The 27,622-nt window shown below is 36.5% G+C and overlaps 1 protein-coding gene across 8 annotated transcripts in view; it reads right to left on the bottom strand.

The window, feature by feature from the left end:
• Positions 1–25,712, bottom strand: part of LOC127788349 (histone-lysine N-methyltransferase ATX2) — a 93,202-nt gene extending 67,490 nt beyond the window's left edge. For all 8 annotated transcript variants that reach the window (XR_008020333.1, XR_008020334.1, XR_008020332.1 and 5 more), the window contains exons 1-13: positions 24,682–25,712; positions 24,508–24,559; positions 24,311–24,385; positions 23,956–24,175; positions 19,944–20,067; positions 19,706–19,810; positions 16,678–16,915; positions 8,687–8,830; positions 8,441–8,488; positions 7,747–7,864; positions 7,545–7,610; positions 2,534–2,595; positions 2,106–2,162 (exon numbers count right to left, since the gene is read on the bottom strand). Coding sequence is in view for 4 of the 8 variants with exons in the window: in XM_052316514.1 (XP_052172474.1) it covers positions 2,106–2,162; positions 2,534–2,595; positions 7,545–7,610; positions 7,747–7,864; positions 8,441–8,488; positions 8,687–8,830; positions 16,678–16,915; positions 19,706–19,810; positions 19,944–20,067; positions 23,956–24,175; positions 24,311–24,385; positions 24,508–24,559; positions 24,682–25,391 (2,019 nt within the window). In the remaining 4 variants the exon portion in view is untranslated. The remainder of the gene's footprint in view (positions 1–2,105; positions 2,163–2,533; positions 2,596–7,544; positions 7,611–7,746; positions 7,865–8,440; positions 8,489–8,686; positions 8,831–16,677; positions 16,916–19,705; positions 19,811–19,943; positions 20,068–23,955; positions 24,176–24,310; positions 24,386–24,507; positions 24,560–24,681) is intronic.
• Between the last annotated feature and the right edge of the window lie 1,910 nt (positions 25,713–27,622).

Here is a 27,622-nt window from a genome sequence, read left to right as displayed (position 1 = left end):
TATTGTATTTGTTACTAAACAAATGGGGATTCCCAACTGACAGTATAGAACAGGTCCATTTCATGGCATAATTCCACCGAAATGTTAAAATATTCAGTAACATTGAGATTACCTTGTTTGGTTGTTCTAATGGCCGACCTAATTTCAAACTATTAGGAGAAGTTTTCCAAGTCTGTTCACATCTCTTGAACTGAATCTTATATCTCCTTTGTTGTCTTGTAGAAGAGGTATGTTCCACCAATTCTTGGCTCCATAGAATTTATTAGCCATGCCATAATAGTTGAGCTTTTCGCCTCCTCAATGCAATAAGTGTCTGCAGTTGGAGTGGGGACGGAACCAATTAAGTACCCTGCTTTGCCTTTTCCTTTAATCACCAGCATCACTAATTGAAACCACTCTCTAAAATTACTCCCATTCAAGTTGTGTTGAGTAATTTGTAGAGGATGATTATCAATAGGATTTGTGGAAAAATTTGGTGGAGGAAGGGTGCTCGGAGAGCTTATGGTTGATGCTTCGGTTAGGGCTAGATTTTGTTGGGCTCCGGCCATGATCTTGTAAACAACTAATACTTTAATGTTGTTTATGATCGGAACAAGGCTCTAATACCATGAAACAAGCTTAAAACCTTGAAAGCTTGGTTAATTTCTATTGAACACGAGGGGAGTAATATATACAGATTACATCCTACTTTTTCTCCTATAAAGTAGGAGAAAATTTAGATTATTTATCCCATAGAAACTAGGAAGATTTATCTCCTGAAAAATAGGAAAAAGATCAAACTTTAAAATTGAACAAAACTTTAAACTTTAGAATTACTATCTGATTTAAACTTCAACCGTGCGCTTCTTCCATTATCCTCGGCCTCTATGCATCTATCATACTCCATTTTTAACTTTGAATCCTCTAATCTTGTCCAACAAACACCAATCATCAGGAAAAGTTTCTAGAATGCACATTGTGGATGGTAAGGATTTACTTATCTACATGAAGTCACAATGAGATGGTGGTAAACATGGTACTAGAGAAGGTAAAGTCTTGTGTGCATGCCACACCGCCAACAACGTATATTAGGCTTGTTATGAAGGAGAGTATACGCAAATGCGAGGGACCATCTCAATCACTTATATTACTCTTCAACATGTGAAAACATAACTACATGCTCAAAGGAGAGTTTGGTTATCTCCTCTACTAAAATGTATTGGGCATAGGCACCAATGTAGCATTACTAGAATCAGCCAATAATTAATAAAAGTCTGTTAATCTGCCCTACCTTGGGCAGGCTGGTCATGAAAACTAATGAAACACTTCTCAAGGTCTTCTAGGCTTCAATAGAGGATCTTGAGACCCCCTTGTTTGGGTTTCTCTCTCTTACGGTCTCACCTTTTGACAAGAGAGGCAAGTGTAGAATTACTCATCAACCTCTACAGAGATAAAGTACACTCATACCCCAAATGTCTTGTTCATTTTGTATCATGGCACTAAACTAGAAGTGTTCCTTAACCCACTGGCCTTAGATACTGACATTGAAATGCCCCTGGAGAAGGTAAACCATCTTGCACCAAAATTGCTACGTCTTACCCTCTTTTGACAAAGTTAATAAGAATTTGATCCAAAAGGTCCTTGTCTAAGTCAGCAAGGTGCACTCGTGCATCCCATTTCATATTGTAGAAAGCAGAAAAAATTGTTGTCACAAGGCAACCATTGCCTTCTGACTTAAACATCTGTAAGATGGTTACCACCCCCAAAAATCAGCCTAACAAAGTAGATTTTAGTTTGTATTGAAAAAGTTTAAATGTTTCTAAAAATTTTATTGTTTCCTCATGTTTTCTGAAACATTCCTAATACATTCTCCATCCCAAGCAATTGAAACAACATCTTGTAACAAGATTTTGATCCATATAGCATGCATACAAAACCAATAAAGTCCTAGAGAATGGAAGAGACATTTACTTCATCAAATAACATGATAGCCTAGAATTGTGTCTTAGTAATATAAGCATACAAAGAGAGGGAGCTTCAAACAAAAATAATTAGCCAACTTTCAAATGATAACAAAATGTTCAGAAAACCAGTGATCGTGATTATAAATATAATTACAAGCATACCTGGATGCAAGCTCCATAAGATACACCGCAGATGCTACATAAAAGCTTCCAGCGGTCCTAAGTAAGAAAGAAAACAAGCTTCAGGAGGTTGAGGGCGAAATCTTGCTTAGCCTCAACACTAATAATGACTTGTGGCTGTGCAGTACTTCTTTTATCCATTTGGAAAACAGTGACAGTGTCGAGATTCCAAGGGTTCACATTGGAGGTTATTGGAAAATGTGAAGGTTATCTTTATCATGCCAGGAAAAACCATTATAAATTTTCTTTTAATAGCTAAATTAATGGGTCTCAAGTCTCTCTCATGGGAACTGCCTAATAGAACATGAGATCAAAGAAAGCATGATGAAAAGGTCATTGAAATACAACATGATAAAAAGATGTTTACTTAGCCCCAAAAAAATACAACATGAGATCAAGTGGGATATTACCTTATGGATTCTACTCAACCCGTCAATTGGCTCCATCTTTTTTATATCAGACAAGCATGTTTCTGAAAAAAACTAAGTTCAGTCAACAAACAGAGAATAAGATGTGTTGTAATCACTTGTATTAGATTAGCTTTGGGTTATCTCATGAGGGTTTTATGCTGTTAGCATTTGTATATCACTTGTGTTATTCTAGAAGGCTTGTTTCTAAAAGGGTTAGTTAGCAGTTTAAAGTCCGGTTAGTTGGTTGTAACTACCGAGTTTGTTAGCTTTCAATTTTACCGCCTCTATAATGTATAAATACAGGTCAGGTGTGAGGCATTGTAGGTGGGATTGTACTGTCTTGGTGGGATTGTACTGTCTTGGGATGAGAAGGTGAGAGGAGTATGCGCAAGGTTTTACTTGAAAACTAAGAGGGTATATCTTTGTATTCTTGGGTAAGGGAAACTTGCTGCAGTCCTGGGTATAAAGCTGGTGAGAGTTATAGTGCATGTAATCCTTAGTTTTTCATTCAAGACAGTGGATATAAGTGCCTCAGGCAGTCTGGAAGTAGGTCTTGTTAAAGGACCGAACCAAGATATATGGTTCAAGATTCTTCAAGAAACCTCAGGAGGCAGAATCAAAGGCTCAAACCAAGATGGCGCCAACTGCATCAAGGTACGACATTAACAAGTTCAATGGGTCTAATGACGTTGGCCTATGGAGGATCAAGATGGAAGCGTTCCTCTGCAGCCAAGGCCTAGAAGGGGTGCTGGAACCAGAGGCAATCAGTACGTCACCCGAAACCGAGACACCAGCTCTAACTGTTGCGCAGAAAGAGACTTAGGCGGAGATCAAGAAAAAGGCTTACAGCCTCCTGATTCTGAGCCTTGGAAACAAAGTTCTAAGGGAAGTATCAAAGTTAAAGTCAGCAGCCGAAATCTGAAAAAGACTGGAAGATCTTTATCTCAAGAAAACATTATCCAGTCGGTTATTCCTCAAGGCCAGGTTCTTTAATCTTAAAATGCATGATAATCAAAAGCTTCAGTAGCATTTAGATGACTTTAACAAACTATGTTTAGATTTAGAAAACATAGATGTGAAGTATGATGACGAAGACAAGGCCCTAGTTCTTCTATATTCATTACCTAAGTCTTATGAAAACTTTGTGGATATTCTCCAAAACGGTAGCGACAAACTTTCTTTAGAAGATGTAATAGGGGCATTAAATTCTAAAGAATTAAGGATTAAGATGGACAGTAAATCCAACCCCGGTGAGGCTTTAATAGCAAGATCAAGAAACACTAGAAGAGATCAAAAAAATAAGGGCAAGTCAAGGTCTAAATCTAGGAATGGAAAATGGCCAATAAAATGTTATTACTGTCAACAAGAAGGCTATATTAAGAGGATGTATCCAAAGAGGAAAATGGATCTAGCCGAGAAGGAGAGTTCAGGAAAAGAGGTGAATTTTTGTGATAGTGGTTATGATAGTTCTGAAGCTTTAGTTGTAAGTGAAAGTGCAGAGAGACAAGAATGGGTTCTAGACTCAGGTTGCTCCTTTCACATGACTCCAAAACGTCACTAGTTGCAAAACTTAAAGAATTCTAATGGAGGTAAGGTCTTACTAGGTAATGACCATGAATGTGAGGTAAAAGGGATAGGAGACATTAGGCTAAAATTGCATGATGGCTCTTATAAAACCCTCACTACCGTTAGGTATATTCCAAAATTAAAGAGAAATTTGATCTCTCTAGGGGAGCTGGATAGAAATGGCTTAAAGTTTAAAGGTGAAGGAGGAGTTGTTAAAATAACTAAAGGGTCTTTAGTGTGTATGAAGGCTGAATTAAGAAATGGAATTTATCTTTTACAGGCTACCACATTATGTGGTGAAGCTACGTCTATAAGCCCTAAACCCAAATCTAAGGAAACTCAATGGCATTTACGAATGTCTCATATCAGTGAGCAGGGCCTTAGAGAACTCTCAAAACAAGGTATATTGGATTTAGGACAAACCATAGGCTTAGGCAAGTGTGAGTCTTGTATATATGGTAAAGCAGCAAAGGTAAAATTTAGTAAATCAGCAATACATTCTTCAAAAGAACCCTAAGACTATATTCACTCAGATTTATGGGGTCCAGCTCAAACTGAATCTCATGGTGGCTCTAGATATTTTCTCTCAATTATAGATGACTTCTCTAGAATGTTATGGGTATACGTCCTAAAGTCAAAAGATAATACATTTGAAAGTTTTTTAGCATGGAAGGTTATGGCGGAAAATCAAAAAGGCAAGAAAATTAAGGTTATTAGAACGGATAACGAGTTAGACTTTTGTAATAAGGATTTCAATCAAATGTGTAAGGATGGGGCATTATTAGACATCTAACCGCACCCGAAAATCCTAGGCAAAATGGTGTTGCAGAAAGGATGAATAAAACCCTCTTAGAGAGGGTTAGATGCATGTTAACCTATGCAAATTTGTCTAAAACATTTTGGGGAGAAGCTGTCGCAACAGCAGCCCATATAATAAATCAATCTCCATCCACGGCCATGAATCATCCCAATTTGAAGGAGATGAGGATGACAGTGAGGTGGACTCAAGCATAGTAGACCAACCAAACCCAAATAGGTATAGTGTGGCTAAGGACCGGCAGCCTAGAGTTCGCAAGCCACCTCAAAGATGTGGCTACTCAAATTTAGTAGCCTATGCCCTAATTAGTGCTTCTAAAATAGCAAGTGAAGAACCACTTACATATGAGCAAGCAGTGTCTGCTAAGGATGCTGATAAGTGGGTTGAAGCCATGCAGTCTGAGTTATCTTCCCTTAAGAAAAACTAGACTTGGAAACTGGTGGAGAAACCTAAAGGGCAGCGGGTAGTTGGCTGCAAATGGTTGTTTAAAATCAAGGAAGGGGCTGGAGAAAATTTTAAGCGTAGGTACAAAACTAGGTTAGTTGCTAGAGGCTTTACCCAAGTCCCAAGAACAGATTTCAATGAAGTTTTTTCCCTTATAGTAAGGCACACTTCTATAAGGGTGTTATTGGCCATCACAACTAAATTAAACCGTCATTTAGAATAGATGGATGTCACAATTGCCTTCCTTTATGGAGACCTTGAAGAGAGAATTTATATGGACCAACCAAAGGGCTTTGAAGCTAAGGGAGAGGTGGAGAAAGTGTGCCTCCTTAGGAAATCACTATATGGACTTAAAGAGTCCCCAAGACAATGGTACCAAAAATTTGATTCGGTTATGATAAACCAAGGTTATCAAAGGAGTTCCTATGATTGTTGTATATATTTTAAACATGTTACACCTAGTAGTTCCATCTATCTATTGTTATATAAGGATGACATGCTCATTGCAAGTCAATCCACAAGTGAAATCCAACTTCTTAAGCAAAGGCTGAAAGCTGCGTTTGAGATGAAGGAATTAGGTGAGGCCAAGGAAATCCTAGGGATAGAGATTTCTAGGGATAAGCAACATAGGAAAATATATCTATCTCAAAAATCATACTTAGCAAAGTTGTTATCTAGGTTTGGAATGATAAATGCAAAGGCTGTAAGTGTGCCTTTTGCATCCCATTTTAAATTGTCCTCTGATCAGTCTCCAAAGAATGAGGAAGAAAGGAAGGAGATGGCAAATATACCATACTCAAGTGCAGTAGGCAGCTTAATGTATGGTATGGCCTGCTCAAGACCTAACTTGGCACATGGAATGAGTGTCATAAGTCGATTCATGGCTAATCCAGGTAAGCTTCATTGGTTAGCTATTGAATGGATGTGCAAATATCTAAAAGGATCCATTGATTATGCTTTGTCTTATAGTGGTGAAAGTCTAGAAGATCAGCCTTTATTCCTAGGTTATGTTGATGCAGATTATGCTGCAAATATTGATAAGTGGAGGTCCACAAACGATTACGTTTTTAGGTTATGGAACTCCGCTATTAGTTGGAAATCAAGTCTCCAACATGTGGTAGCCCTATCAACTACCAAAGCAGAATACATAGCCCTTTCAGATGCATTTAACGAGGCTTTGTGGCTAAAAGGATTAGTAAGTGAGATTCTAGGAGTAGAAGTTAAGACTACTTTGATGTGTGATAGTCAAAGTGCAATACATTTGTCTAAAAACCAAGCTCATCATAAAAGAACAAAACATATAGATATAAGATATCATTTTATCAGACAAGTTATTGAAAAGAAAACTGTTATACTAACCAAAGTTTCAAGTGAGGAAAATGCAGCAGATACTTTTACAAAGGTTGTTCCAGTTTCAAAGCTAAAGCAATGCTTGGAGATATTGAAATTGATTCCGTCAGATCAGAAGCAGAATCAAGGCAGCACGTGAAGATACAAGTAGCAGATAAGAATATCCTAAGGAAGCAAATCAAATCAAGTGGGTGGAGAATTTGTTGTAATCACTTGTATTAGATTAGCTTTGGGTTATCTCTGGAGGGTTTTATATTGTTAGCATTTGTATATCACTTGTGTTATTCTAGAAGGTTTGTTTCTAAAAGGGTTAGTTAGCGGTTTAAAGTCTGGTTAGTTGGTTGTAACTACTGGGTTTGTTAGCTTTCAATTTTACCGCCTCTATAATGTATAAATACAGGTCGGGTGTGAGGCATCGTAGGTGGGATTGTACTGTCTTGGGATGAGAAGGTGAGAGGAGTATGCGCAAGGTTTTACTTAAGAACTAAGAGGGTATATCTTTGTATTCTTGGGTAAGGGAAACTAGCTGCAGTCCTGGGTATAAAGCTGGTGAGAGTTATAGTGCATGTAATCCTTAGTTTTTCATTCAAGATAGTGGATATAAGTGCCTTGGGCAATCTGGATGTAGGTCTTTTTAAAGGACCAAACCAAGATAAATGTGTTGGTGTTCTTCTTTTCTTGTGTTACATTAATTCTTGCGGTATTAGAGAGCTAAGTGATTCTGTGGGAGAGATTTGTTGTGAGTGCGAGTGTCATTGAGAGAAAGAGTGTTGTGCGATTATTACAACAAGATGCTACAGAGGAAAACAAGATTTTCCCCACACATTCAGAAACCTGGTATCCATATGGCACAAGAAAGATGAGCCCAGCGTCCATCAGTTGTCGGCTTCATAGCGCCTCCTGGGGAAAATAAGTTAATTTCAGAATCAATTATTATAAACAATAATACCACACAAAATAAAATTGAAATTGGCAAGGGGAGAGGAAAAAAAAAACCAAGAAAAATGAAAAATGGATTAATGAACTCTCTAGCTACCTGTGACAGGACAAAGGCAGCAGGCTGGGGGAACCTCGGGGGCCCCTGGACGACACAAGTTACAGAACCAAAGTATTCCATCAACTGGTTCTGTTTCACCATAGCACTTAGCATGGACCTGAAAATAGAAACATAACTATTTGTCAAATTATGGTGCAACCAAGGTGCATACAACAGTACATAAAGTTGTTTAGCAATCTAAGATTAGGACGTTGACAATATTAATTCATGGAAACAAAATTACTTATATCCTTATGTTTTCAAGAGCAACCCATGTGCCCTTTCCCCTCTCAATAATTAATTCATGAAAACAAAATTGCTTGATTCCCATATGCATGTAAACATCCATATTTTGAGAATTCAAAAAAAGAACAAAAAGAAGAATGTTAAGATGTCAGAAAAATACTATCACAAACATCAACAAAGGAAAACGTATTTCACAAAACTTTAATTGATCATGCTGAATAATACTAAAACAACAACTGCAAGCCTTAATCCCACTGGGCGGGTCAGCTACATTAATTCTAGACCTTCAACCATTGGCTGTTGCTGAAAAATAGAGGACATGGAGTTCAAAAAGAAATTAGGTTTCCAGGACATGATAAGCTAGACATCTTAAACAACTACTAACAGTAGAATCCAATATCACCAAAAGGTCCATTTGAACTAGCAATCATGCAAATTAAGGCCTTACCATCATCCGACACTTGTCACACTGCAGAAACACATTATTTTCATATTCCTGAAAACATAAGGATATACGTCACATATGGCCATTTACAATGAGGAAAACACTATAGAGTAAGAAGTAGGAAGATAGGGAAAACTATACCAGAATAACGAAGCAAAAAACAAATAAAAAGCAAAACTTCCTTTATATTGCAATAAAAACATTCATTCAAGGTTAACAGTAGATGAAAAGAGGAAAGTGGCTCTGCACCTCATCCATATGGCAAACGTTGCACTTGTCAAGGTCTCTCCATTCAACATGAACAGGTCTGTAACCAATGGGTAGTCCTCGCAACCTTTGAGAATTCGACTTATGCAAAAGAGATTTTGAGTGAAGTTTGAGATTTGATAATTCCTGCAAATACAATGGACATTAGTTTTAGGCTTAAACTTTCTGAAAGGCAAGAAGGCATCTAAGTCTTGCTACCATTGGAAAAATATCCCATTAATATTTGAAATAAATAGATAAAACCAGAGTAACCAAATAAAGAACACTATAAAGCCACTTGCTTAAAACAGATTGGTTTGTGCTCTTTGGTTTCTTGTCATAAATGCATGACATGAGAATAAACAAAATTATGTCAATTTATATGTCCCAAACTCAGCCTGGGGATGTTATCCACTGTCGGTCCCAAGCCCGGATAAAGGAGGAGGGTTGTGTTAGGTAGCCGACAGCCAACGTAAAACTTAGTCGAATCCAAAACATGAACTCTAGACAAATTATGAAAAATCGTTTGGGCGTGGGCGTAACCCTTCATAGCGACGCGCTACACTGCCCCCGTGTAGTGACAAGTGAGCTAGAGCCGCTGCATCGGCGCCCGGATGTAGTGATAAATGAGCAAGGGTTCTTGCATTTGCTTGGACGGATGTGGGTAAAGAAGCTAGTCCAAAATCAAAACCAAAACCAAAATCAAAACCAAAATCAAAATCAAAAACAAAATCAAATTCAAAGTCAAGGCCAAAAACAAAATCAAATCCAAAGTCAAGGCCAAAAACAAAATCATAGATTAAGGATTGGGTCATGGAACATAGGAACATTAACAGGCAAAGCTATGGAAGTGGTGGATGTGATGATTCGGAGAAAAATTAATATTATGTGCCTTCAAGAGACGAGATGCGTAGGGAAAAAAGTAAAAACTTTATCAGAAGCTGGATATAAAATATGGTACACAGGAACTGATCGAGCGAAAAATGGAGTGGGGATTATTATGAATAAAAGCTTAATAGATGAGGTAGTGGATGTAAAGAGAATAGAGGATAAGATTATTATGGTGAAGATTAGTCTAAGAAGAATGACTATGAATATCTTTAGTACATATGCACCACAAGCGGGGTTAGGTGATGAGATAAAAGCAAAATTCTGGGAGGACCTAGAGGGACTCATACAAATGATACCAAGAAGAGAGAAAGTGATTATAGGAGGTGACTTAAATGGGCACGTGGGTAGAGACGGAAACGGATATAGAGAGGTACACGGAGGGTATGGATTCGGGGAAATTAATAATGAGGGTAAATCTATCCTAGATTTTGCTATGGCATATGGGCTCATTATAACCAATATTAGGTTCAAAAAACGGGACGAACACTTAATCACATATAAAAATATCACATCAAGCACCCAAATAGATTACTTCCTCATGAGACAAGAGGATCGGTTATGTTGTAGGAATTGTAAGGTGATACCGGGAGAGTGTTTGACTACTCAACATAGACTTCTAGTACTTGACGTCCAAGTAAGAAATTAGAAGAGAAAAAATCACATAAAACAAAATCCAAGAATCAGGTGGTGGAATTTAAAAGGGGAGAAACAACTAATCTTCAAAGAAAAATTAAGGGGTAGAAGGGAATGGAATGGAGAAAGACAGACAAACCAAATGTGGAAAGAAATGGCTAATGCTTTGAGAAGCACGGCAAAGGTAGTCCTTGGAGAGACAAATGGTAGAGCCCTAACCTTAAGGAGTCTTGGTGGTGGAATGAAGAGGTACAATTGAAAATTAAAAATAAGAAAACTTGCTATAAGGCGGTATATCAATGCAACAATGAAGAAAATCAAAAAAATTATAAAGAAGCAAAAAAGGTAGCAAAAAGAGCTGTTAGTGAAGCAAGGTCAAAAGCATATGAGAATCTATATAAACGACTTGATACAAAAGATGGAGAAAGGGATATATATAAATTAGCTAAAGCAAGAGAAAGAAAAACACGGGATTTAAATCAAGTGAAATGCATAAAAGATGACAATCAAAATGTTTTAGTAAATGAGGGAGCGATTAAGGAGAGATGGAATGAGTATTTCACAAAATTATTCAATGATGGTGGTGACACAAGAGTTAGGTTGGGACATCTTAGTAACTCCGAAGGGAATGTGAGCTACACATTCTATCGATGCATAAGTTCAAATGAAATAAGGCAAGCATTAAAAAAGATGAAAAATCATAAGGCAGTGGGACCAGATAATATACCAATAGAAGCATGGAAATGCATGGGAGAAGAGGGCATCTCCTGGCTAACGCAACTATTTAACGCCATCCATAAATCAAAAAAGATGCCAGATGAGTGGAGGAAGAGTACTTTGGTTCCTATATACAAGAACAAATGAGATGTTCAAAACTGTGAAAATTATAAAGGAATTAAGTTAATGAGTCATACCATGAAACTCTGGGAGAGAGTAATAGAACAGAGGCTCAGAAAGGAAACAAATGTGTCAGAAAATCAGTTTGGTTTCATGCCTGATAGGTCAACAATGGAAGCTATATATTTACTGAGGCGATTAATGGAAAGGTATCGAGATCATCAGAAAGACCTACATATGGTGTTTATAGATCTAGAAAAGGCCTATGATAGGGTCCCTAGAGAAGTATTATGGAGAGTTTTAGAGAAGAAATGAGTCAAAATAACCTATATACAAGCCCTTAAGGACATGTATCATGGTGTAGAAACAAGGGTCAGAACATGCGGAGGGGATACTGAACCATTTACAACTACAATAGGACTGCACCAAGGTTCTGCACTAAGTCCATACTTATTTGCCCTAGTAATGGATGAACTCACTAAAGATATTCAGACAGATGTGCCATGGTGTATGCTATTTGCAGACGACATAGTGTTGGTGGATGAAACAAAAGGAGGCGTGAACACTAAGCTTGAGTTGTGGAGAAGCAATTTAGAATCTAAGGGATTTAAATTAAGTAGAAAAAAAACAAAATATATGGAATGCAAATTTAGTAAAAATGCAAGAATGGATGATGTTATAATAAAATTAGAAGACCAAATCTTCCAAAGAAAAGACCATTTTCAATATTTGGGATCAGTAATTCAAAAAGATGGAGAAATCCACGAGGATGTCGCACATAGAATTAAGTCAGGTTGGCTAAAATGGAGAAATGCATCGGGGGTGTTATGTGATGGTAAAATCCCATTAAAATTGAAAGGAAAATTTTATAGGACAGCTATAAGACCAGTCTTGCTGTATGGCTCAGAATGTTGGGCAGTCAAATACCAGCATGAGCAAAAGACGAGTGTAGCGGAGATGAGGATGTTAAGATGGATGTGCGGACATACAAGAAAGGATAAAATTAGAAATGAAGTTATTCGTAATAAGGTAGGAGTAGTGCCAATCGAGGAGAAGATGAGAGAGACTAGACTAAGATGGTTTGGTCATGTGAGAAGGAGACTAAGAGACGCTCCTGTGAGGAGAGTTGATAAAATGGAACAATTAGTCACAAAAAGAGGTAGAGGTAGACCCAAGAAGACTTTGGGAGAGACATTAAAATTTGATATGAAATATATGGATCTAAATGAGGATATGACAAAAGACAGAAATACATGGAAGTCTAGAATTCATGTAGTCGACCCCACATAGTGGGATAAAGGCTGGATATGTTGTTGTTGTTGTTGTTTATATGTCCCAATATAGATGAGGCAACATATCCCAGTCAAATTCTCAGCAGCCAGTCAGTAAAAATATACTCATTGATAAAAATGCTGAGACCATCATCTTACTTTTTCCTTATAGTTTAACAACTGAAAATTATTGTAGATGACTGGCTTGGCCATTACCTATAGAAAAGCACATATAAGAATTCATAAAGTAATTTCCAGCCTAAGGAATACAAAGTGTATCAGATGTTCAAACTTAAATTTAAAACACTGATCAAATATAAAATCATCAAGGTCATGAGGATTAAAGATTGGAAATCCAACGACCGATAATCATTCAAGAAGAGAGAAAGCATGACAGAAAAGCTCCCTTCACCACCCCCACCCCCACCCCCATGAAAAATACATGGGGAGAACCAGAAAGGTAAACATAATTAACTGATAGAATAGACTACAGTAACAAAATCTTGAGCTTATGGCCGGTAAACAATACTCCTTGAAAGACTCATACATTCTTATCCTCAGAAATTGTCGCCAGGAACAACTACTCACCACTGCTTTCCTCATTACTTAACCTCACCAACCAAAGATGCCCAATGCTGAGTTGTAGCATTTCCGTTGTACAAAGTATGACACGATGGAATCCTAGTCTGCTTAGTACTAAACTCTGTAAGTCTCATGCTACTAACAATCAAGGCCAGACCTTCCATGAGGCCCGTGAGGCAGCTACCTCAGGGCCCATGAAAATTAATGTATTTGGGGGCCCATAAATTGGAACCCCCCTTTTTGGTAAGGGCCCAGCCGCCCACGGTTTCCCCCTCCCCCTCGAAGCTTCGCGTTCGCCCCTGCCCTTCTCGCCCTCTCGCTCTCGCTTTCGCAGCCCTCTCTCGCTTTCGCAGCCCTCTCTCGCTCAGTCGCTCTGTAAGTCCCTCCGTCGTCCTCATCCTCGCGCCTCGCCTTCACCATCGGTCGGTCAGTGGCTCGCCCTCGCTCTCGCCTCTAGCTGCCTCTCTCTCCTTTTGCTACTCCGTCGGATCGTCACCCTTCGCCCTCGCTTTCTCGCCTCTTGCTGCTCGGTCGGCGTCGGCAGTAGCTCGCCCTCGTGGCCGATCACCGGTGGCTTGCTCCTTGCTGCCTCGCTCTCAGTCGACAGTCGCTTCAGCTTGACCGCTTGCTGCCTCAGATTCGGTCCGATCCTTGAAGCAAATCTGCTTCTCCAAAGAATCTAGATCTACTTAGCTTAGCTTCAACTTTCACTTTCAGCCGTTAGTTTCTCTTTCACGAATCATTTTCATTTCATTTTGTTTGTGATATATTCGAAGATTTGGATTATTTGATAGCTTGCCTATGTCTATTTTATTGATGTTGGCTAACTTGGCTTTATTGATGTTGGATGAATCTGGCAAAAGAAAATTTAAATCTACTCTATGATTCGGGGGCCCATTTTTACATTTCGCCTCAGGGCCCCCAAATCTCAAGTCCGGCACTGCTAACAATGGAAAAAATGATACACCGTTTCCTTTCTTTTCTACATGTAAAATATCTCCCTCTGATACTTTGCCTCATGTCTGCACCCAAGCTTCTTAGAAAATGGATGCCACACATATGCAAACAAAAGTGATAGACACAGTTTCATGGCAACTGGGGGCTTTCGAAAGTGTGAAAATATTTAGATATCCAACCATCAGCATAGACTTCAGATTATGTCAACGAACATCATCATCATAACTTTGAAAAAAATGTTCCATTTTAACTGCTACGAGCATGAAAATTGGACAAAAACAACAATCAAGAAGCTACCATTATTAGTAATTGCATTATTCCAAAATAGAAAATTTCCTAGAGAAAAGCTAGAAGACAAGTAGGAAACCAATTAGAGGAAGGGATACAATATGCAGTGTTTTTAAAATTTATGTGACACGTGTATAGTCACGTGCCTGTATATGTTTCAAAACCTTAGGTGGTGTTCTCTTCGTATTTCAGTTTTGAGTTTTAAATTCATTTTTAGTTTTGTGTTTTGAGTGTCTATTTTAAGATTTTAAAAAAAAAATAAATTATTAAATAATAAAATCAACTCTTTTTAATATAACATTTTATATTAAATATTATAATACATAATATGTATAATACACTTACTAATATACTATACCCAATATATATTTTTAATTATAATATATATACTACATTTTTAAAATTTTAAGTAAATATATAATTTTATTTTCTAAATTTAAGAATAATTTTTCTTTTGTTTTCTTCTTTTCTTTTTCCTTTTTCTATTCTCTCCAACGCCTGCTTCTTCTCTGTCGTTGGCGACTATCGCCAGCTGGAGATTCACACAATCAAAGCCCACCATTAGAAAGGTCAAGCCAAGAGAGTTAACATACACAAAAATGAGATAGATTTAACGACTAGATTTTGATAGATCTGATTTTTAATTTTCATCCAAACCTCAAAAACGCAATCAGTCGCCACCGGCCACCGTGGCCGATGGTTTCATGGCCATCGGCCGTCGTTTGGATGTTGCTTGGTCGGCTGGCAGTTGTTTGGATGTTGCTTGGCTAGCCAGCAGTCATCAAGCCATCATCGCCCGCTTGCTCTGCCATAGTCGTCGTCTACCAAGCCACCATAGGCATCATGAAGCCATCATCGCCAGCTTCATGTGGCCACTGGCGATGGAGGATGAAGGAGGAAAGAGGTGGAGTCAACGGCGGTGGTGGCAGGGGAGGTCGACAGTAGCAAGAAGAGAGGAGAAACGACAAAAGATAGGAGAGAGAGAGAGAGAGACGATGGGCTCTGCGAGATTGGGTTTGGGGGTGGGGGGTGTTTTCCGTGTTTTATGTTTTCAGTTAGTTTTGACTGAAAACACCCAAAACAAATGTTGTTTTGGGTTTTATTTACAAAAAAAATTCTTGTTTTCGAAAATGTGTTTTTGAAAATAGCAAAGTAAACGCGTTTTCAGTATTTTGAAAAACTGAAAACTCAAAACAAGCTGAAAACAACAAAGAAAACGGAGCCTTAGAATTTGAAAAAACCAGACATAGCACCGACAAATATGAAAATTAGAATGAAAGGGAACATGGCACAACTAATGACAGCCCCGAGCAATCAATAAAGTTTAATGAAAGTAGAACAAACAAGAGTACAATTAAGTGAATGCATTCCGGGACTTCAAACAAGAAGATGGGATTTTTAGAAATGAATGGTATTTTTGAAATAAACAGGTAGAGTGCAAGGACCAAACATGATTCATGGTGCACGATTTTCCAGTGAGTTGCCTGGTGTGTTGTGTCATTTCCATCTAGCTCAAGAAAAATCACACTAGGATTTAAGATGCTGCAAACATGTATGTTATGTAGTATTTCATTTAATATGGATTATAAACTAATGCCTCTAACACTGTTCCACTACTTACCACCAGAACCAGAGTATGACAGATGGACCAGGCCTGACAGCCAGTTGATAAATGATAGATTAGAAGTTCATTCTGAAAGGTTTCTATTTCAGACCAGCAAAGACATAACAAGAAATTCAATTGGCTTAAATTAGCAAAAAAAGGTTTAAAGTTGGCTAACTAAAACAAAAAAATAATTTATAAATAAATCTGAAACAACTATTCATAAAGTGAATGAAACAGACATTATTAATGGTGGGTGCACACCAATGGTTCTACATTCTAGTGGTTTGGTTACTGAGGATTTAGGTGATAAAGCAGTTCAATTACCATAGTTCTGGTTGCACCTTCATGCTAGTCCAACTAAGAGAGACGACTTCCCCATGATCCAAAAACCTAATCAACATATTCCTACAAGGAAGGTCCCTCCAGGAGGGTGCATCAGGTTATCTCTGATAAGCTTGACTGCATCAAATTTTCCCTATCCTACCTCTCCAAGAATATTGGACAGACCTAAATAAATTGGAATGCGTACTACACTACAGACAGTTCAGCATGCGTAATACATGAACAATCTCCCTCCCTCCCTCCTTCCTCCCTCCTCCCTCTAACATGAATTGCTAACTCCTCAGTGACAGTTCAGTCCTATGTTAGCTGTCCATACAAGGGATTCAAAAAGATAATATGGGAGGAAACAAGTTGCTATAGAGCAGTTGATACATGCATATATCACACTGGCCTAATTATTATTGAAATAATATGGTCCCAACAAACCAAAATTTCAAACAATAAGAAGCAGTGCAATTGAGAGCAAAGTTAAGCACTGAGAGAAGATTAACATGCATTGGAGAAAGTACAAAATGCAAAAAGAGAGTCAAAGTGACCATAAAAGTTGTGTTTACAGCCTCATATCATTGGTATGGTATTCGTCGTACCTGATCTCCACTATTTAATGTCAGGCCAAATAAACGTTGGGTTGTTGAATCCCCACTCTCAAATGGACAAGTTTTGTGCCCTTCTAGCCTTCTTGTGCGTTCCCCTGCATTTCCTATGCAATCATCACCAGTATCAGCACTGCCTTCATTTTCTTGACTTGTACTGTCATAATCATCTGCCCCAATGCCATTTTGTATCCTTAGCATTCGTTTTGGAAGCTTCTGTTCACTGAGATACCTGATAAAAAGCATGGACAGTTATTCTACTCTAGTATGTATTGTTTAAGTAGAATGAGACTGCAAAAATGAACCAGTAAGTAGAACAAGATCCGAACAGCCTCATCATTTTTCTTATCTTCTTTAAAATCAATAAATAAGATAAAATGAAGAGACGCGATTAAGATAATTTGATCATATGAGAAGAAGACTAATAGAGGCTCATGTGAGGAGAATAGATGGAACAAAACAAGTGTTGCCAAAAGAGTTATATAAAGACCAAAAAAAACCTTGGTGGGAGACACTTAGGTTTGATACTAAGTATAAAAGCCTTACAAAAGATAAGGCAATGATAAAAATGAATGGAAAATGAGCAATGTTGTTGTGTCATCATTGTCTTTAAAATCAACAAATAACTGGACTTTCATTTAGCTAAATAGGCATAAAGAACAAGCAATAGTACCATTGAAACACATATGAAGAATGCTCTAGGGTAAAATTCCAGGCAAAGCCACACTAAGTTGAAGAAAGAGAAAAGAAGGGCAGAACCATGGGCATGTAGCCAGAATGAACAGACAGGGTAACCTTTGGTTATACGAAGCACACAAGCACATGCGTGCATAGAGAAACCTTAAAAACCAGTCAAAAGAACTGATAGATAATTCACAAATGTGATCCTTGTACATCAATTAGAAGCAAGAACACATCATTTTGGGCATTATATTAGTGTCCAACTTCTTTATGACTAAATACAGATAAGAAGTTCCATCTACCGTATTGAATGAACCAATTGGTGTCTTAATTCTTTATTCTTATTTCCATTTCCAAATTCATCTAACGCATGTCCTTCAGTTGGACACACCTTAAAACATGCTGGAGCTATGAATAGAATTTTTTTAATTTTAGTTCAAGGTAATATCTACAGATGTAATAAATTTTTGAGTAAAGAATAAAAAAATACAAAATTGAGCCACAATTTAACTCAAAAGCTAGACACAATAATGGGAAGGTGAGTTGATTATGCTCCCTCCCTCCATTACCTTTTCTAACAAAACAATTCTTCCCTTATCACCTCTTGCAACCCAACACGTGAAAAAATTATAACTTCAACACCAGATTTATTCTAGCAGAACTCCAGCAACAATATTGTTATTTTTTCATGTGACAAATGATATTTAAATTACCACTATTGCAGCAACAATATATTTAACTTCAATAATATTTGTGTTTGTTCAATAAAACTTATATCTTATCTTGATTTTGGATTAGTGGTATTTACTATTTTGGGATGGCATTGGATATCTGCATTGAAAAGTATTTGGCAAAGCAGTCCCATTTGTGCAAGTTTGGGTAATAAAATTTTCCCAACAAGACAGCATAGAGGAAAAAGGGCCCCGGGCCAACAGCCTGCATATAATTTTAAAATAATTGTTTATTTTATTTAATTTACATATAATCTTATATTTTTCTGTCTAAAAAAATAAAAAGAAAAATTGAAATCTTTAGCTCTGCTCCTCACTACCAAATTTGAGCCAATAATGTTTTATAAATGATGGTTTTTTTAAAATTTTGTTATCTTTTGAATCTTCATATCTATTTTATCTGTCAATGTACAACTTCCATTATTTCATCTTCTTAAATTTTAGTCGTAATCAGGAATATAGGTCATGTATATGGAGGGAAAAAGTATGGTTAAGAACGAATGCTAATGCTTAATGCTAAATTAATCAAATAAAGGTATACATATGGATGGAGAGTAAGCACATTACTCAACAGGAAGGCAACAAGGACAACTTAGTTGTTTTCATTCAATATTTTATTATTTTTGGCAATTGTATCCATAATCATAGCTAATAAAAAATACAAAATGAAAATATTTTCTTTGATCACATCTCTATCTTATTGTCATGACCAAGGATATAATAGTGAATATAATAGTAATTGTAGTTTAAATGCGGTTATTATTTATAATTAGAAGCAGTCAGTGTCGGGTAACAGAGATTGGGAGCAATTGTTGAATTATTTACTGTTAATTTACAGTTATGGGCCAAATTACAGCCATGGGGTAGTGGGGGAAGTAGTGGATCAATGGTAACCGCTGTGAAAGAAACCTGGATAGCCTATATATATTAAGCTATGCCAGATTACCGAGTTTAGGTATGAATTATCAAGAAGATTATTGAAGTCTCTCTGTTCTCCCTCAATTCTGCATGTTTTCTCCCCCATTTCTCTTGGTTTCTCCCTACTTTCTGTCATATTCCCCCCCCCCCCCCATTTCTGTTTATTCTCCCTATTATTCTGCCTAGTCTCCCACATTTCTGTCAATTTTCTCCCTCAATTCCAATTCTATTTTGGAAAGAAACATCAAGGTAGGGCTAGGGTCCTGACACTTATCCATATCATTATATTTTAAAATCGCTACATCTTGAGCTCATATTTTTGTTTGTTTTCATATTTGGATCTAAATCCATATCCAAACTGGTTCTTCTTAATTTGAAAGCTACATAACTCTCAAATACGAATTCACACAAATTTTGTACAAAAGCAATAGTACTAGGAACATCTGATCCATGGTAAACAAAACAAATAACCAAATACATACACTTGTACCATCTATGTAATTCTATATGAATTATATAAGAGTTTGGTCACTTAAGATATGTCTAACAAATAATAAGAACACACAAGGTCCACAAAGTTACAAAATGAAGAAATACAAGTCATGCTTGATATTGTAGCCTATAAGGATCATCGCCAATTTCTCTATCACTTTAGACAGAAGGTACACAAACAATCAAAAAGAAAATCTTACAATTTTGCTTCTTCCAAGCTTTGGAAAAAATGTGGCTTCTTGCACTTCTCATGGAAATTAGATATAAGTCCTCTGAGAAATGCAATAACTTGCTTCTGCTTAACCCTAGGTAATCACAACAAAATAATAATGATGTAAATGAACTAAGGGATTAAGCCATTGACTCATAACTTAACAACTGGGAAAAAAAGATAAGTATCAAATAGAAATGTTCACTGCAAATTTGAGAACAGCACACCTTGCAAAATCATGGGTACCAAAGAATTGCACTGGAACTGATTTCTCTCCAGAAGTTCCACCAAGACCTTTACAGTTTTTGAGAAGAGATTCATCCACAACAATTGCTGGCCACATAGCATGACCTGCATCAAATCAATACAAAGCTCTCCATCATTAAACAAACAATAAACAGAAGGCAATAGTATAGAGCATGTCAATGACCAGACAATTAACAAATGAACTGTATTAGAAATTAGTGGGGCAAAAATCTGCAGTATGGATTAGTAAATAGACAACACAGTTTAAGGAGATAGTGACACTTGACCATATGCCAAAATCAACTAGGGCAGTTAAGACCATGAATACATAAATAGGCTGCTTTAGCAAAGCATATAGTTGTCAGTGCCAGCAAAATATGAAGAAAAAAAATTTGAATAAGCAATGTGTCTTTGCAACTCCGCCTGAGGATGTTATTCACTACCGGTCTCAAGTCCGGATAAAGGAGGAGGGTTGTGTTAGGTGACCGACAGCCAACGCAAAACTTAGTTGGATCCAAAAGATGAACTCTAGACAAATTATGAAAAATCGTTTGGGCGTGGGCGTAACCCTTCATAGCGACGCGCTGCACTGCCTGCGTGTAGTGTCAAGTGAGCTAGGGCCGCTGCATCGGCGCCCGGATGTAGTGACAAATGAGCAAGGGTTCCCGCATTTGCTTGGACGGATGTGGGTAAAGAAGTTAGTCCAAAATCAAAACCAAAAACAAAATCAAATTCAAAGTCAATGCCAAAAACAAAATCAAATTCAAATTCAAGGCCAAAAACAAAATCATAGATTAAGGATTGGGTCATGGAACATAGGAACATTAACAGGTAAAGCTATGGAAGTGGTAGATGTGATGATTAGGAGAAAAATTAATATTATGTGCCTTCAAGAGACGAGATGGGTAGGGAAAAAAGTAAAAACTTTATCAGAAACTAGATATAAAATATTGTACACAGGAAATGATCGAGCGAAAAATAGAATGTGGATAGTTATGGATAAAAGCTTAGTAGATGAGGCAGTGGACATAAAGAGAATAGGAGATAGGATTATTAAGGTAAAGGTTAGTCTAGGAAGAATTACTATGAATATCTTTAGTACATATGCACCACAAGCGAGGTTAGGTGATGAGATAAAAGCAAAATTCTGGGAGGACCTAGAGGAACTCATACAAATGATACCAAGAAGAGAGAAAGTAATTATAGGAGGTGACTTAAATGGGCACGTGGGTAGAGACAGAAACAGCTATAGAGAGGTACATGGAGGGTATGGATTCGGGAAAATTAATAATGAGGGTAAGTCTCTCCGAGATTTTGCTATGGCATATGGGCTCATCATAACCAATACTAGGTTCAAAAAACAGGAGGAACGCTTAATCACATATAAAAATATCACATCAAGCACCCAAATAGATTACTTCCTCATGAGACAAGATGATCGGTTATGTTGTAGGAATTGTAAGGTGATACCAGGAGAGTGTTTGACTACTCAACATAGACTTCTAGTACTTGACATCCAAGTAAGAAATTAGAAGAGAAAAAATCACACAAAACAAAATTCAAAAATCAGGTGGTGGGATTTAAAAAAAGAGAAACAACTAATCTTCAAAGAAAAATTAAGGAGTAGAAGGGAATGGAATGGAGACGGACAGACAAACCAAATTTGGAAAAAAATGGCTAACGCCCTGAGAAACACGGCAAAGGTAGTCCTTGGAGAGACAAATGGTAGAACCCCTAACCTTAAGGAGTCTTGGTGGTGGAATGAAGAGGTACAATTGAAAATTAAAAATAAGAAAACTTGCTATAAGGCTGTATATCAATGCAACAATGAAGAAAATCAAAAAAAATTATAAAGAAGCAAAAAAAAAGGTAGTAAAAAGAGTTGTTAGTGAAGCAAGGTCAAAAACATATGAGAATTGATATAAACGACTTGATACAAAAGATGGAGAAAAGGATATATATAAATTAGCTAAAGCAAGAGAAAGAAAAACACGGGATTTAAATCAAGTGAAATGCATAAAATATGAAAATCAAAATATATTAGTGAATGAGGGAGCAATTAAGGAGAGATGGAATGAGTATTTCACAAAATTATTCAATGATGGTGGCGACACAAGAGTTAGGTTGGGACATCTTAGTAACTCCGAAGGGAACGTGAGCTATACATTTTATCGACGCATAAGTTCAAATGAAATAAGGCAAGCATTAAAAAAGATGAAAAATCATAAAGCGGTGGGACCAGATAATATACCAATAGAAGCATGGAAATGCATGAGAGAAGAGGGCATCTCCTGGCTAACGCAATTATTTAACGCGATCCTTAAATCCAAAAAAATGCCAGATGAGTGGAGGAAGAGTACTTTGGTTCCTATATACAAAAACAAAGGAGATGTTCAAAACTATGAAAATTACAGAGGAATTAAGTTAATGAGTCATACCATGAAACTCTGGGAGAGAGTAATAGAGTAGAAGCTCAGAAAAAAAACAAAGGTCTTGGAAAATCAATTTGGTTTCATGCCAGATAGGTCAACAATGGAAGCTATATACCTACTGAGGCGCCTAATGGAAAGGTATCGAGATCATCAGAAGGACCTACATATGGTGTTTATAGATCTAAAAAAAGCCTATGATAGGAGCCCTAGAGAAGTATTATGGAGGGTTTTAGAGAAGAAAATAGTTAGAATAGCCTATATACAAGCCCTTAAGGACATGTATCACGGTGTAGAGACAAGGGTCAGAACATACGGAGGGGATACTGAACCGTTTACAACTACAATAGGACTGCATCAAGGTTCTGCACTAAGTCCATACTTATTTGCCCTAGTAATGGATGAACTCACTAAAGATATTCAGACAGAGGTGCCATGATGTATGCTATTTGCAGACGACATAGTGTTGGTGGATGAAACAAAAGAAGGAATAAACACTAAACTTGAGTTGTGGAGAAACAATGTAGAATCTAAGGGATTTAAATTAAGTAGAAAAAAAAATAATATATGGAATGTAAATATTTAGCAAGAATGCAAGAGTGGATAATGTTATAATAAAATTGGAAGACCAAATCTTACAAAGAAAAGACCATTCTCGATATTTGGGATCAGTGATTCAAAAAAATGAAGAAATTCACGAGGATGTCGCACATAGAATTAAGGTAGGTTGGCTAAAATGGAGAAATGCATCGGTGATGTTATGTGATAGTAAAATCCCATTAAAACTGAAAGGAAAATTCTATAGAACAGCTATAAGACCAGTCTTGATGTATGGCTTAGAATGTTGGGCAGTTAAATACCAGCATGAGCAAAAGACGAGTGTAGCGGAGATGAGGATGTTAAGATGGATGTGCAGCCATACAAGAAAGGATAAAATTAGAAATGAAGTTATTCGTAATAAGGTAGGAGTAGTGCCAATCGAGGAGAAGATGAGAGAGAGTAGACTAAGATGGTTTGGTCATGTGAGAAGGAGACCAAGAGACGCTCATGTGAGGAGAGTTGATGAAATGGAACAATTAGTCAAAATAAGAGGTAGAGGCAGACCCAAGAAGACTTTGGGAGAGACATTAAAGTTTAATATAAAGTGTATGGATCTAAATGAAGATATGACAAAAGACAAAAATACATGGAAGTCTAGAATTCATGTAGCTGACCCCACATAGTGGGATAAAGGCCGGATATGTTGTTGTTGTTGTAAGCAATGTGTCTCTGCAAGATCAACCATTCTGACAAATCCTAAATGTAGTTAGCTTAAAATTGCACCTTTTTTCTATCTGAAAATGTACTAGAGTTGCTGATTAAGTGATAACTTATTATTATTTGCAGCTAATTATCATAATCACTGTCACATAGCTACAATCACTAACCATCTAATTAATTAATTGTCCTTTACCAGCATTAGCATCCTTGATGAACATAAGTTTTCTAAGCCCAGTATCCCTACACAATTTACACGAATAACATAAGATGTATAACAACCCATATACAGATTCAAATCTCTCACCAGTAATTTTGGCCCATATGATATCTCCAGTGCCGAAGTCATTAGAGTCACCAAGAGTGGCAGCCATCACAACCATCTCACTAAAACTATGGCCATCTGCATTAGAAGCCTTAGTGCTACAACTCAAATTTAAACTCTGCATCTGGTTATGAGAAACACAAAATTCTATTCTCTCATTTGAAAGAATGATATTCTCTTTGTCACCATCGTCATATACAACCTGCATTATTATCCATCATATTACTAAAATGTTTCCATGAATCTCATGTCTTGCACTGTTATACCAAAAAATATGTAGACATATGCACAGCATATAATTGGTCCATTTAATCAGTTATTATCACAACAGCCATACCTGGTGTTGAACTGTCTCTGCATTGTATCCAGCCACGTAACCTGTATACCAATCAGCATCCAAAGGCCAGTAAACCTGTTTGCAGCAAGTTAAACTTCACGACCAATTTCAACAGCATAAGCATCTATACAATTCAATGGAATCTGTTTAATAGAATTCCAAAAAATAAGACGGAGAAAAACCAAAGAAATGCTTGCCTTGCATTGTAATCCAATGAATTTCTCAGGATCGACGCCATCAAAACTCAACCTGTGTTCAATTCGTAACCAATATTTTCTCAAATTGGTTTCATACATATTGTTAACCAGCCACGTGTATCTAACATTTTTAAATAGTATGGGAATGGAAATAAATGAGAAGCCTGCGCATACCGGACCCAGTTCTTATCAGTATGAAGATTTTGGCGTTTCCTTTTCCTCTGGCTACAATTCTGTACATTAGGATTGGAAAGGCGCAATTCTCTCAGTCGAGGTCCATCCGGGCGTAATGCTGATACGCCCGACTCAACACCAAGTCTGATGAGCTCAGTGTTCCGGTAGCTGCCCTCGCGCCCGTACTTTTTCTTCTGGGTCAACCTTTCAGCGACATTATCTTGTCCGTCTTCTTGCTCTTGCTTCACATATGAACCATTGAAGCCGGAAGGGGAGTGCGGCATAAAGGAATCGAGGGAATGCCGAGGCCTCTTGGCGGGGCGGGCGCGGCGGGAGTAGACGTGAACGATCGCAGGCCGCTCGGAGAAGGAAGCAGATGGCGGCGGAGTAGGAAGCGAGGGCTTTGTTCGAGGGTGAGGCTGGAGGTCTAGCTTTCGGGCTTTGACCTTCTTCGACATAAGACCCTTGGAGGATCCACTAACACAAGGAGATGTGGCCGAGTACAAATCGCAGAGCGGAACGTACCTGATCGGAGTCCCCTTCTCCTCGGCGTTATCCTCCTCCTCTTGCTGCTGCTGCCCCCGCCTCTCTTCGTCCTGAATTCCTTCTTCCGCTCCTCCTACTTCTGCCACATCGGCTACTTCAACTTCTTCGCATTTCGAATTCCGGACCATGACATTGCTCTTTGAATTGCTGCGAGCATGCGCCATGACTGCTATGGCTCGCGAATTTGGACGAAAACAAACGCAAGAAAGAGAAAGAGACAGGGAGCGAGAGAGATTCCGCGAAAGCGATTCGCAAAACTCTCTCGTATCTGCTGCGTCTGGCTCTGATTCGCGAATTTACAGACGAAATTGGAGTTCGGGAAGATGTAAGAGAAGAGGATTTGGGGATGAGTATCGAAGATCGCTATCTAGGGTTTACAATAAAATGGGGGGGGGAGGGGGGGGGTCGAAGCGAGGGGGAGGAATTTATCGCAAATGCTCTCTGCTGTTTCCCGCCCTCCTCCGCTAAGTGAAATCAGAAACGGAAGCTCACTCGAGCCTTGGTTTCGTCATCGTCGTTATATTATATATATATATATATATACGGAGCACCTTGTGCTTTGTTATGATTTTAGTTATTTTTGCTAAAATGTAATATAATTTTAAATTTACTTTTGTCGTTTATATTATTATTTAAGTACTTTTCCTTTAGTTTTAGCTTTAATTAAATCATTTATTTTAATTATAATCTTTTTTAATATGAATAAGAAATTATTCATACAAAAAAAATAAATCGAACAAAAAATTAGTATGGAGATTATTTTATATGATGCTAATCAATATTCAATTATTTTACAAATCTATTTCTATCAATATTAATAATTAACAATTATCACAATAAGTTATAAGCAGATTATAAGTGATAATGGTATTATTATTTATGATGCACATAAGATCTCAAAAATATTATTTTTATATTTTCAAAATGTTTTGTAACCAAAATGTCACTATAAAAAAAAAATAAACTTTCTTGGGTTGATTCTGCACTTTTAAAAATATTTTGAATTTATTTTATAATATTACAAAAATATCAAAAATGTATTTCTATCAACGAATAAATTAGAGACAACAAAAATTCAATCTCTAATAATTTTTAAATTTATAATTTTGTATATTAAAATTTTCATTTATAAACAATTACCTTATATTTATGTTTTATTTTGTTGTTTCCTGTATCTTTCTTTTTTTACTTTTTTTGAAAAATATTTTTTTTCTATTTTCATTTCATATCATATTCGTTTACTGTTTTCGTTTTTGTGCAATCAATATTATAATTTTCATTGACATTGATAAAAAATGAAAAGACATATATTCAAATATAGATTCATGACAATTGACGATAATCTTCTACAGTAATTATGAAAAATATGAAATAGGTGAGTAATATAGATAATGAGAATAGATAGTGATGGAGATGAAATATATCCATCGTAATGATAGGATACACGTATTAAAATAGACTACAGATTTAATAAAACCATCATTCTTTCTCGATCAACAACAATGAAAGCCTTAAACGATAGTAATAAACAATACAAAAACAATGATGAGACGTTAACAATTATGAGGTTTTAATGATTCAATATGTGAAATCACTAATTTATTCAAAGCAACTACAATAAAATAACATTAATTAATGGCAATGACAAACAAAATTAAACAGACCAAAAATAATAGATAAGGAAAATGCAAAACTTGTCGCTATAGTTTTCATCAATTGAAATCAAACTCAATTTCATTTTATGTCAAATTATATAGACCTTATCCCAAGTAACTCTTATACGTTTTATTTAGTAATTTATTTTATCAAGCAATGTTTGTTAAAATAGATAAAATAAAATTCTATCAAGATAATTTATTTGAATGAGAGGAATAAATCTATTTCAAAAGTTAAAGATAAGAAATCACGTAATTTATTTTCATAAAATTTAATAACACACAACAAAAAATAATTTTGTTTGTGATGTTTTATATATCTCAAAATTTTTGATTTATATATTAGTTAACAAACGTTACGTTATTTAAGAATGACAATTGAAATCGAAACAAGGAGTTTATATTTGTTAACAAAAAAATATATATACGAAAATGTGAGAAATGTATAATAAAAATATACAGGAAACTTTTTATAAATATAAATTTTAATATCAAACTTATTCAAAATATGTATTTAATAAAAAATAATACATAAATTTCATAATGCATTTATAAAAATATAAATATGAATATAAATTATATCATTGAACCATATCAAAACAGTAGATTTAAAAAATATAAAATAATAAAATTAATTTTTGTAAACAAACAGCAAAATAAAAATGTTAAGTTTTCCATATCTAATTTTTTCCAAGACGGAAATATGTTAATGTTTTTTATATTTTTTAATATTATAAAAT

Source organism: Diospyros lotus, chromosome 13 (assembly GCF_014633365.1).
Source record: "Diospyros lotus cultivar Yz01 chromosome 13, ASM1463336v1, whole genome shotgun sequence".
Taxonomy (NCBI): domain Eukaryota; kingdom Viridiplantae; phylum Streptophyta; class Magnoliopsida; order Ericales; family Ebenaceae; genus Diospyros; species Diospyros lotus.
Note: the sequence above shows the minus strand (reverse complement) of the source record. Positions and strands in the feature narration are given on the sequence as shown.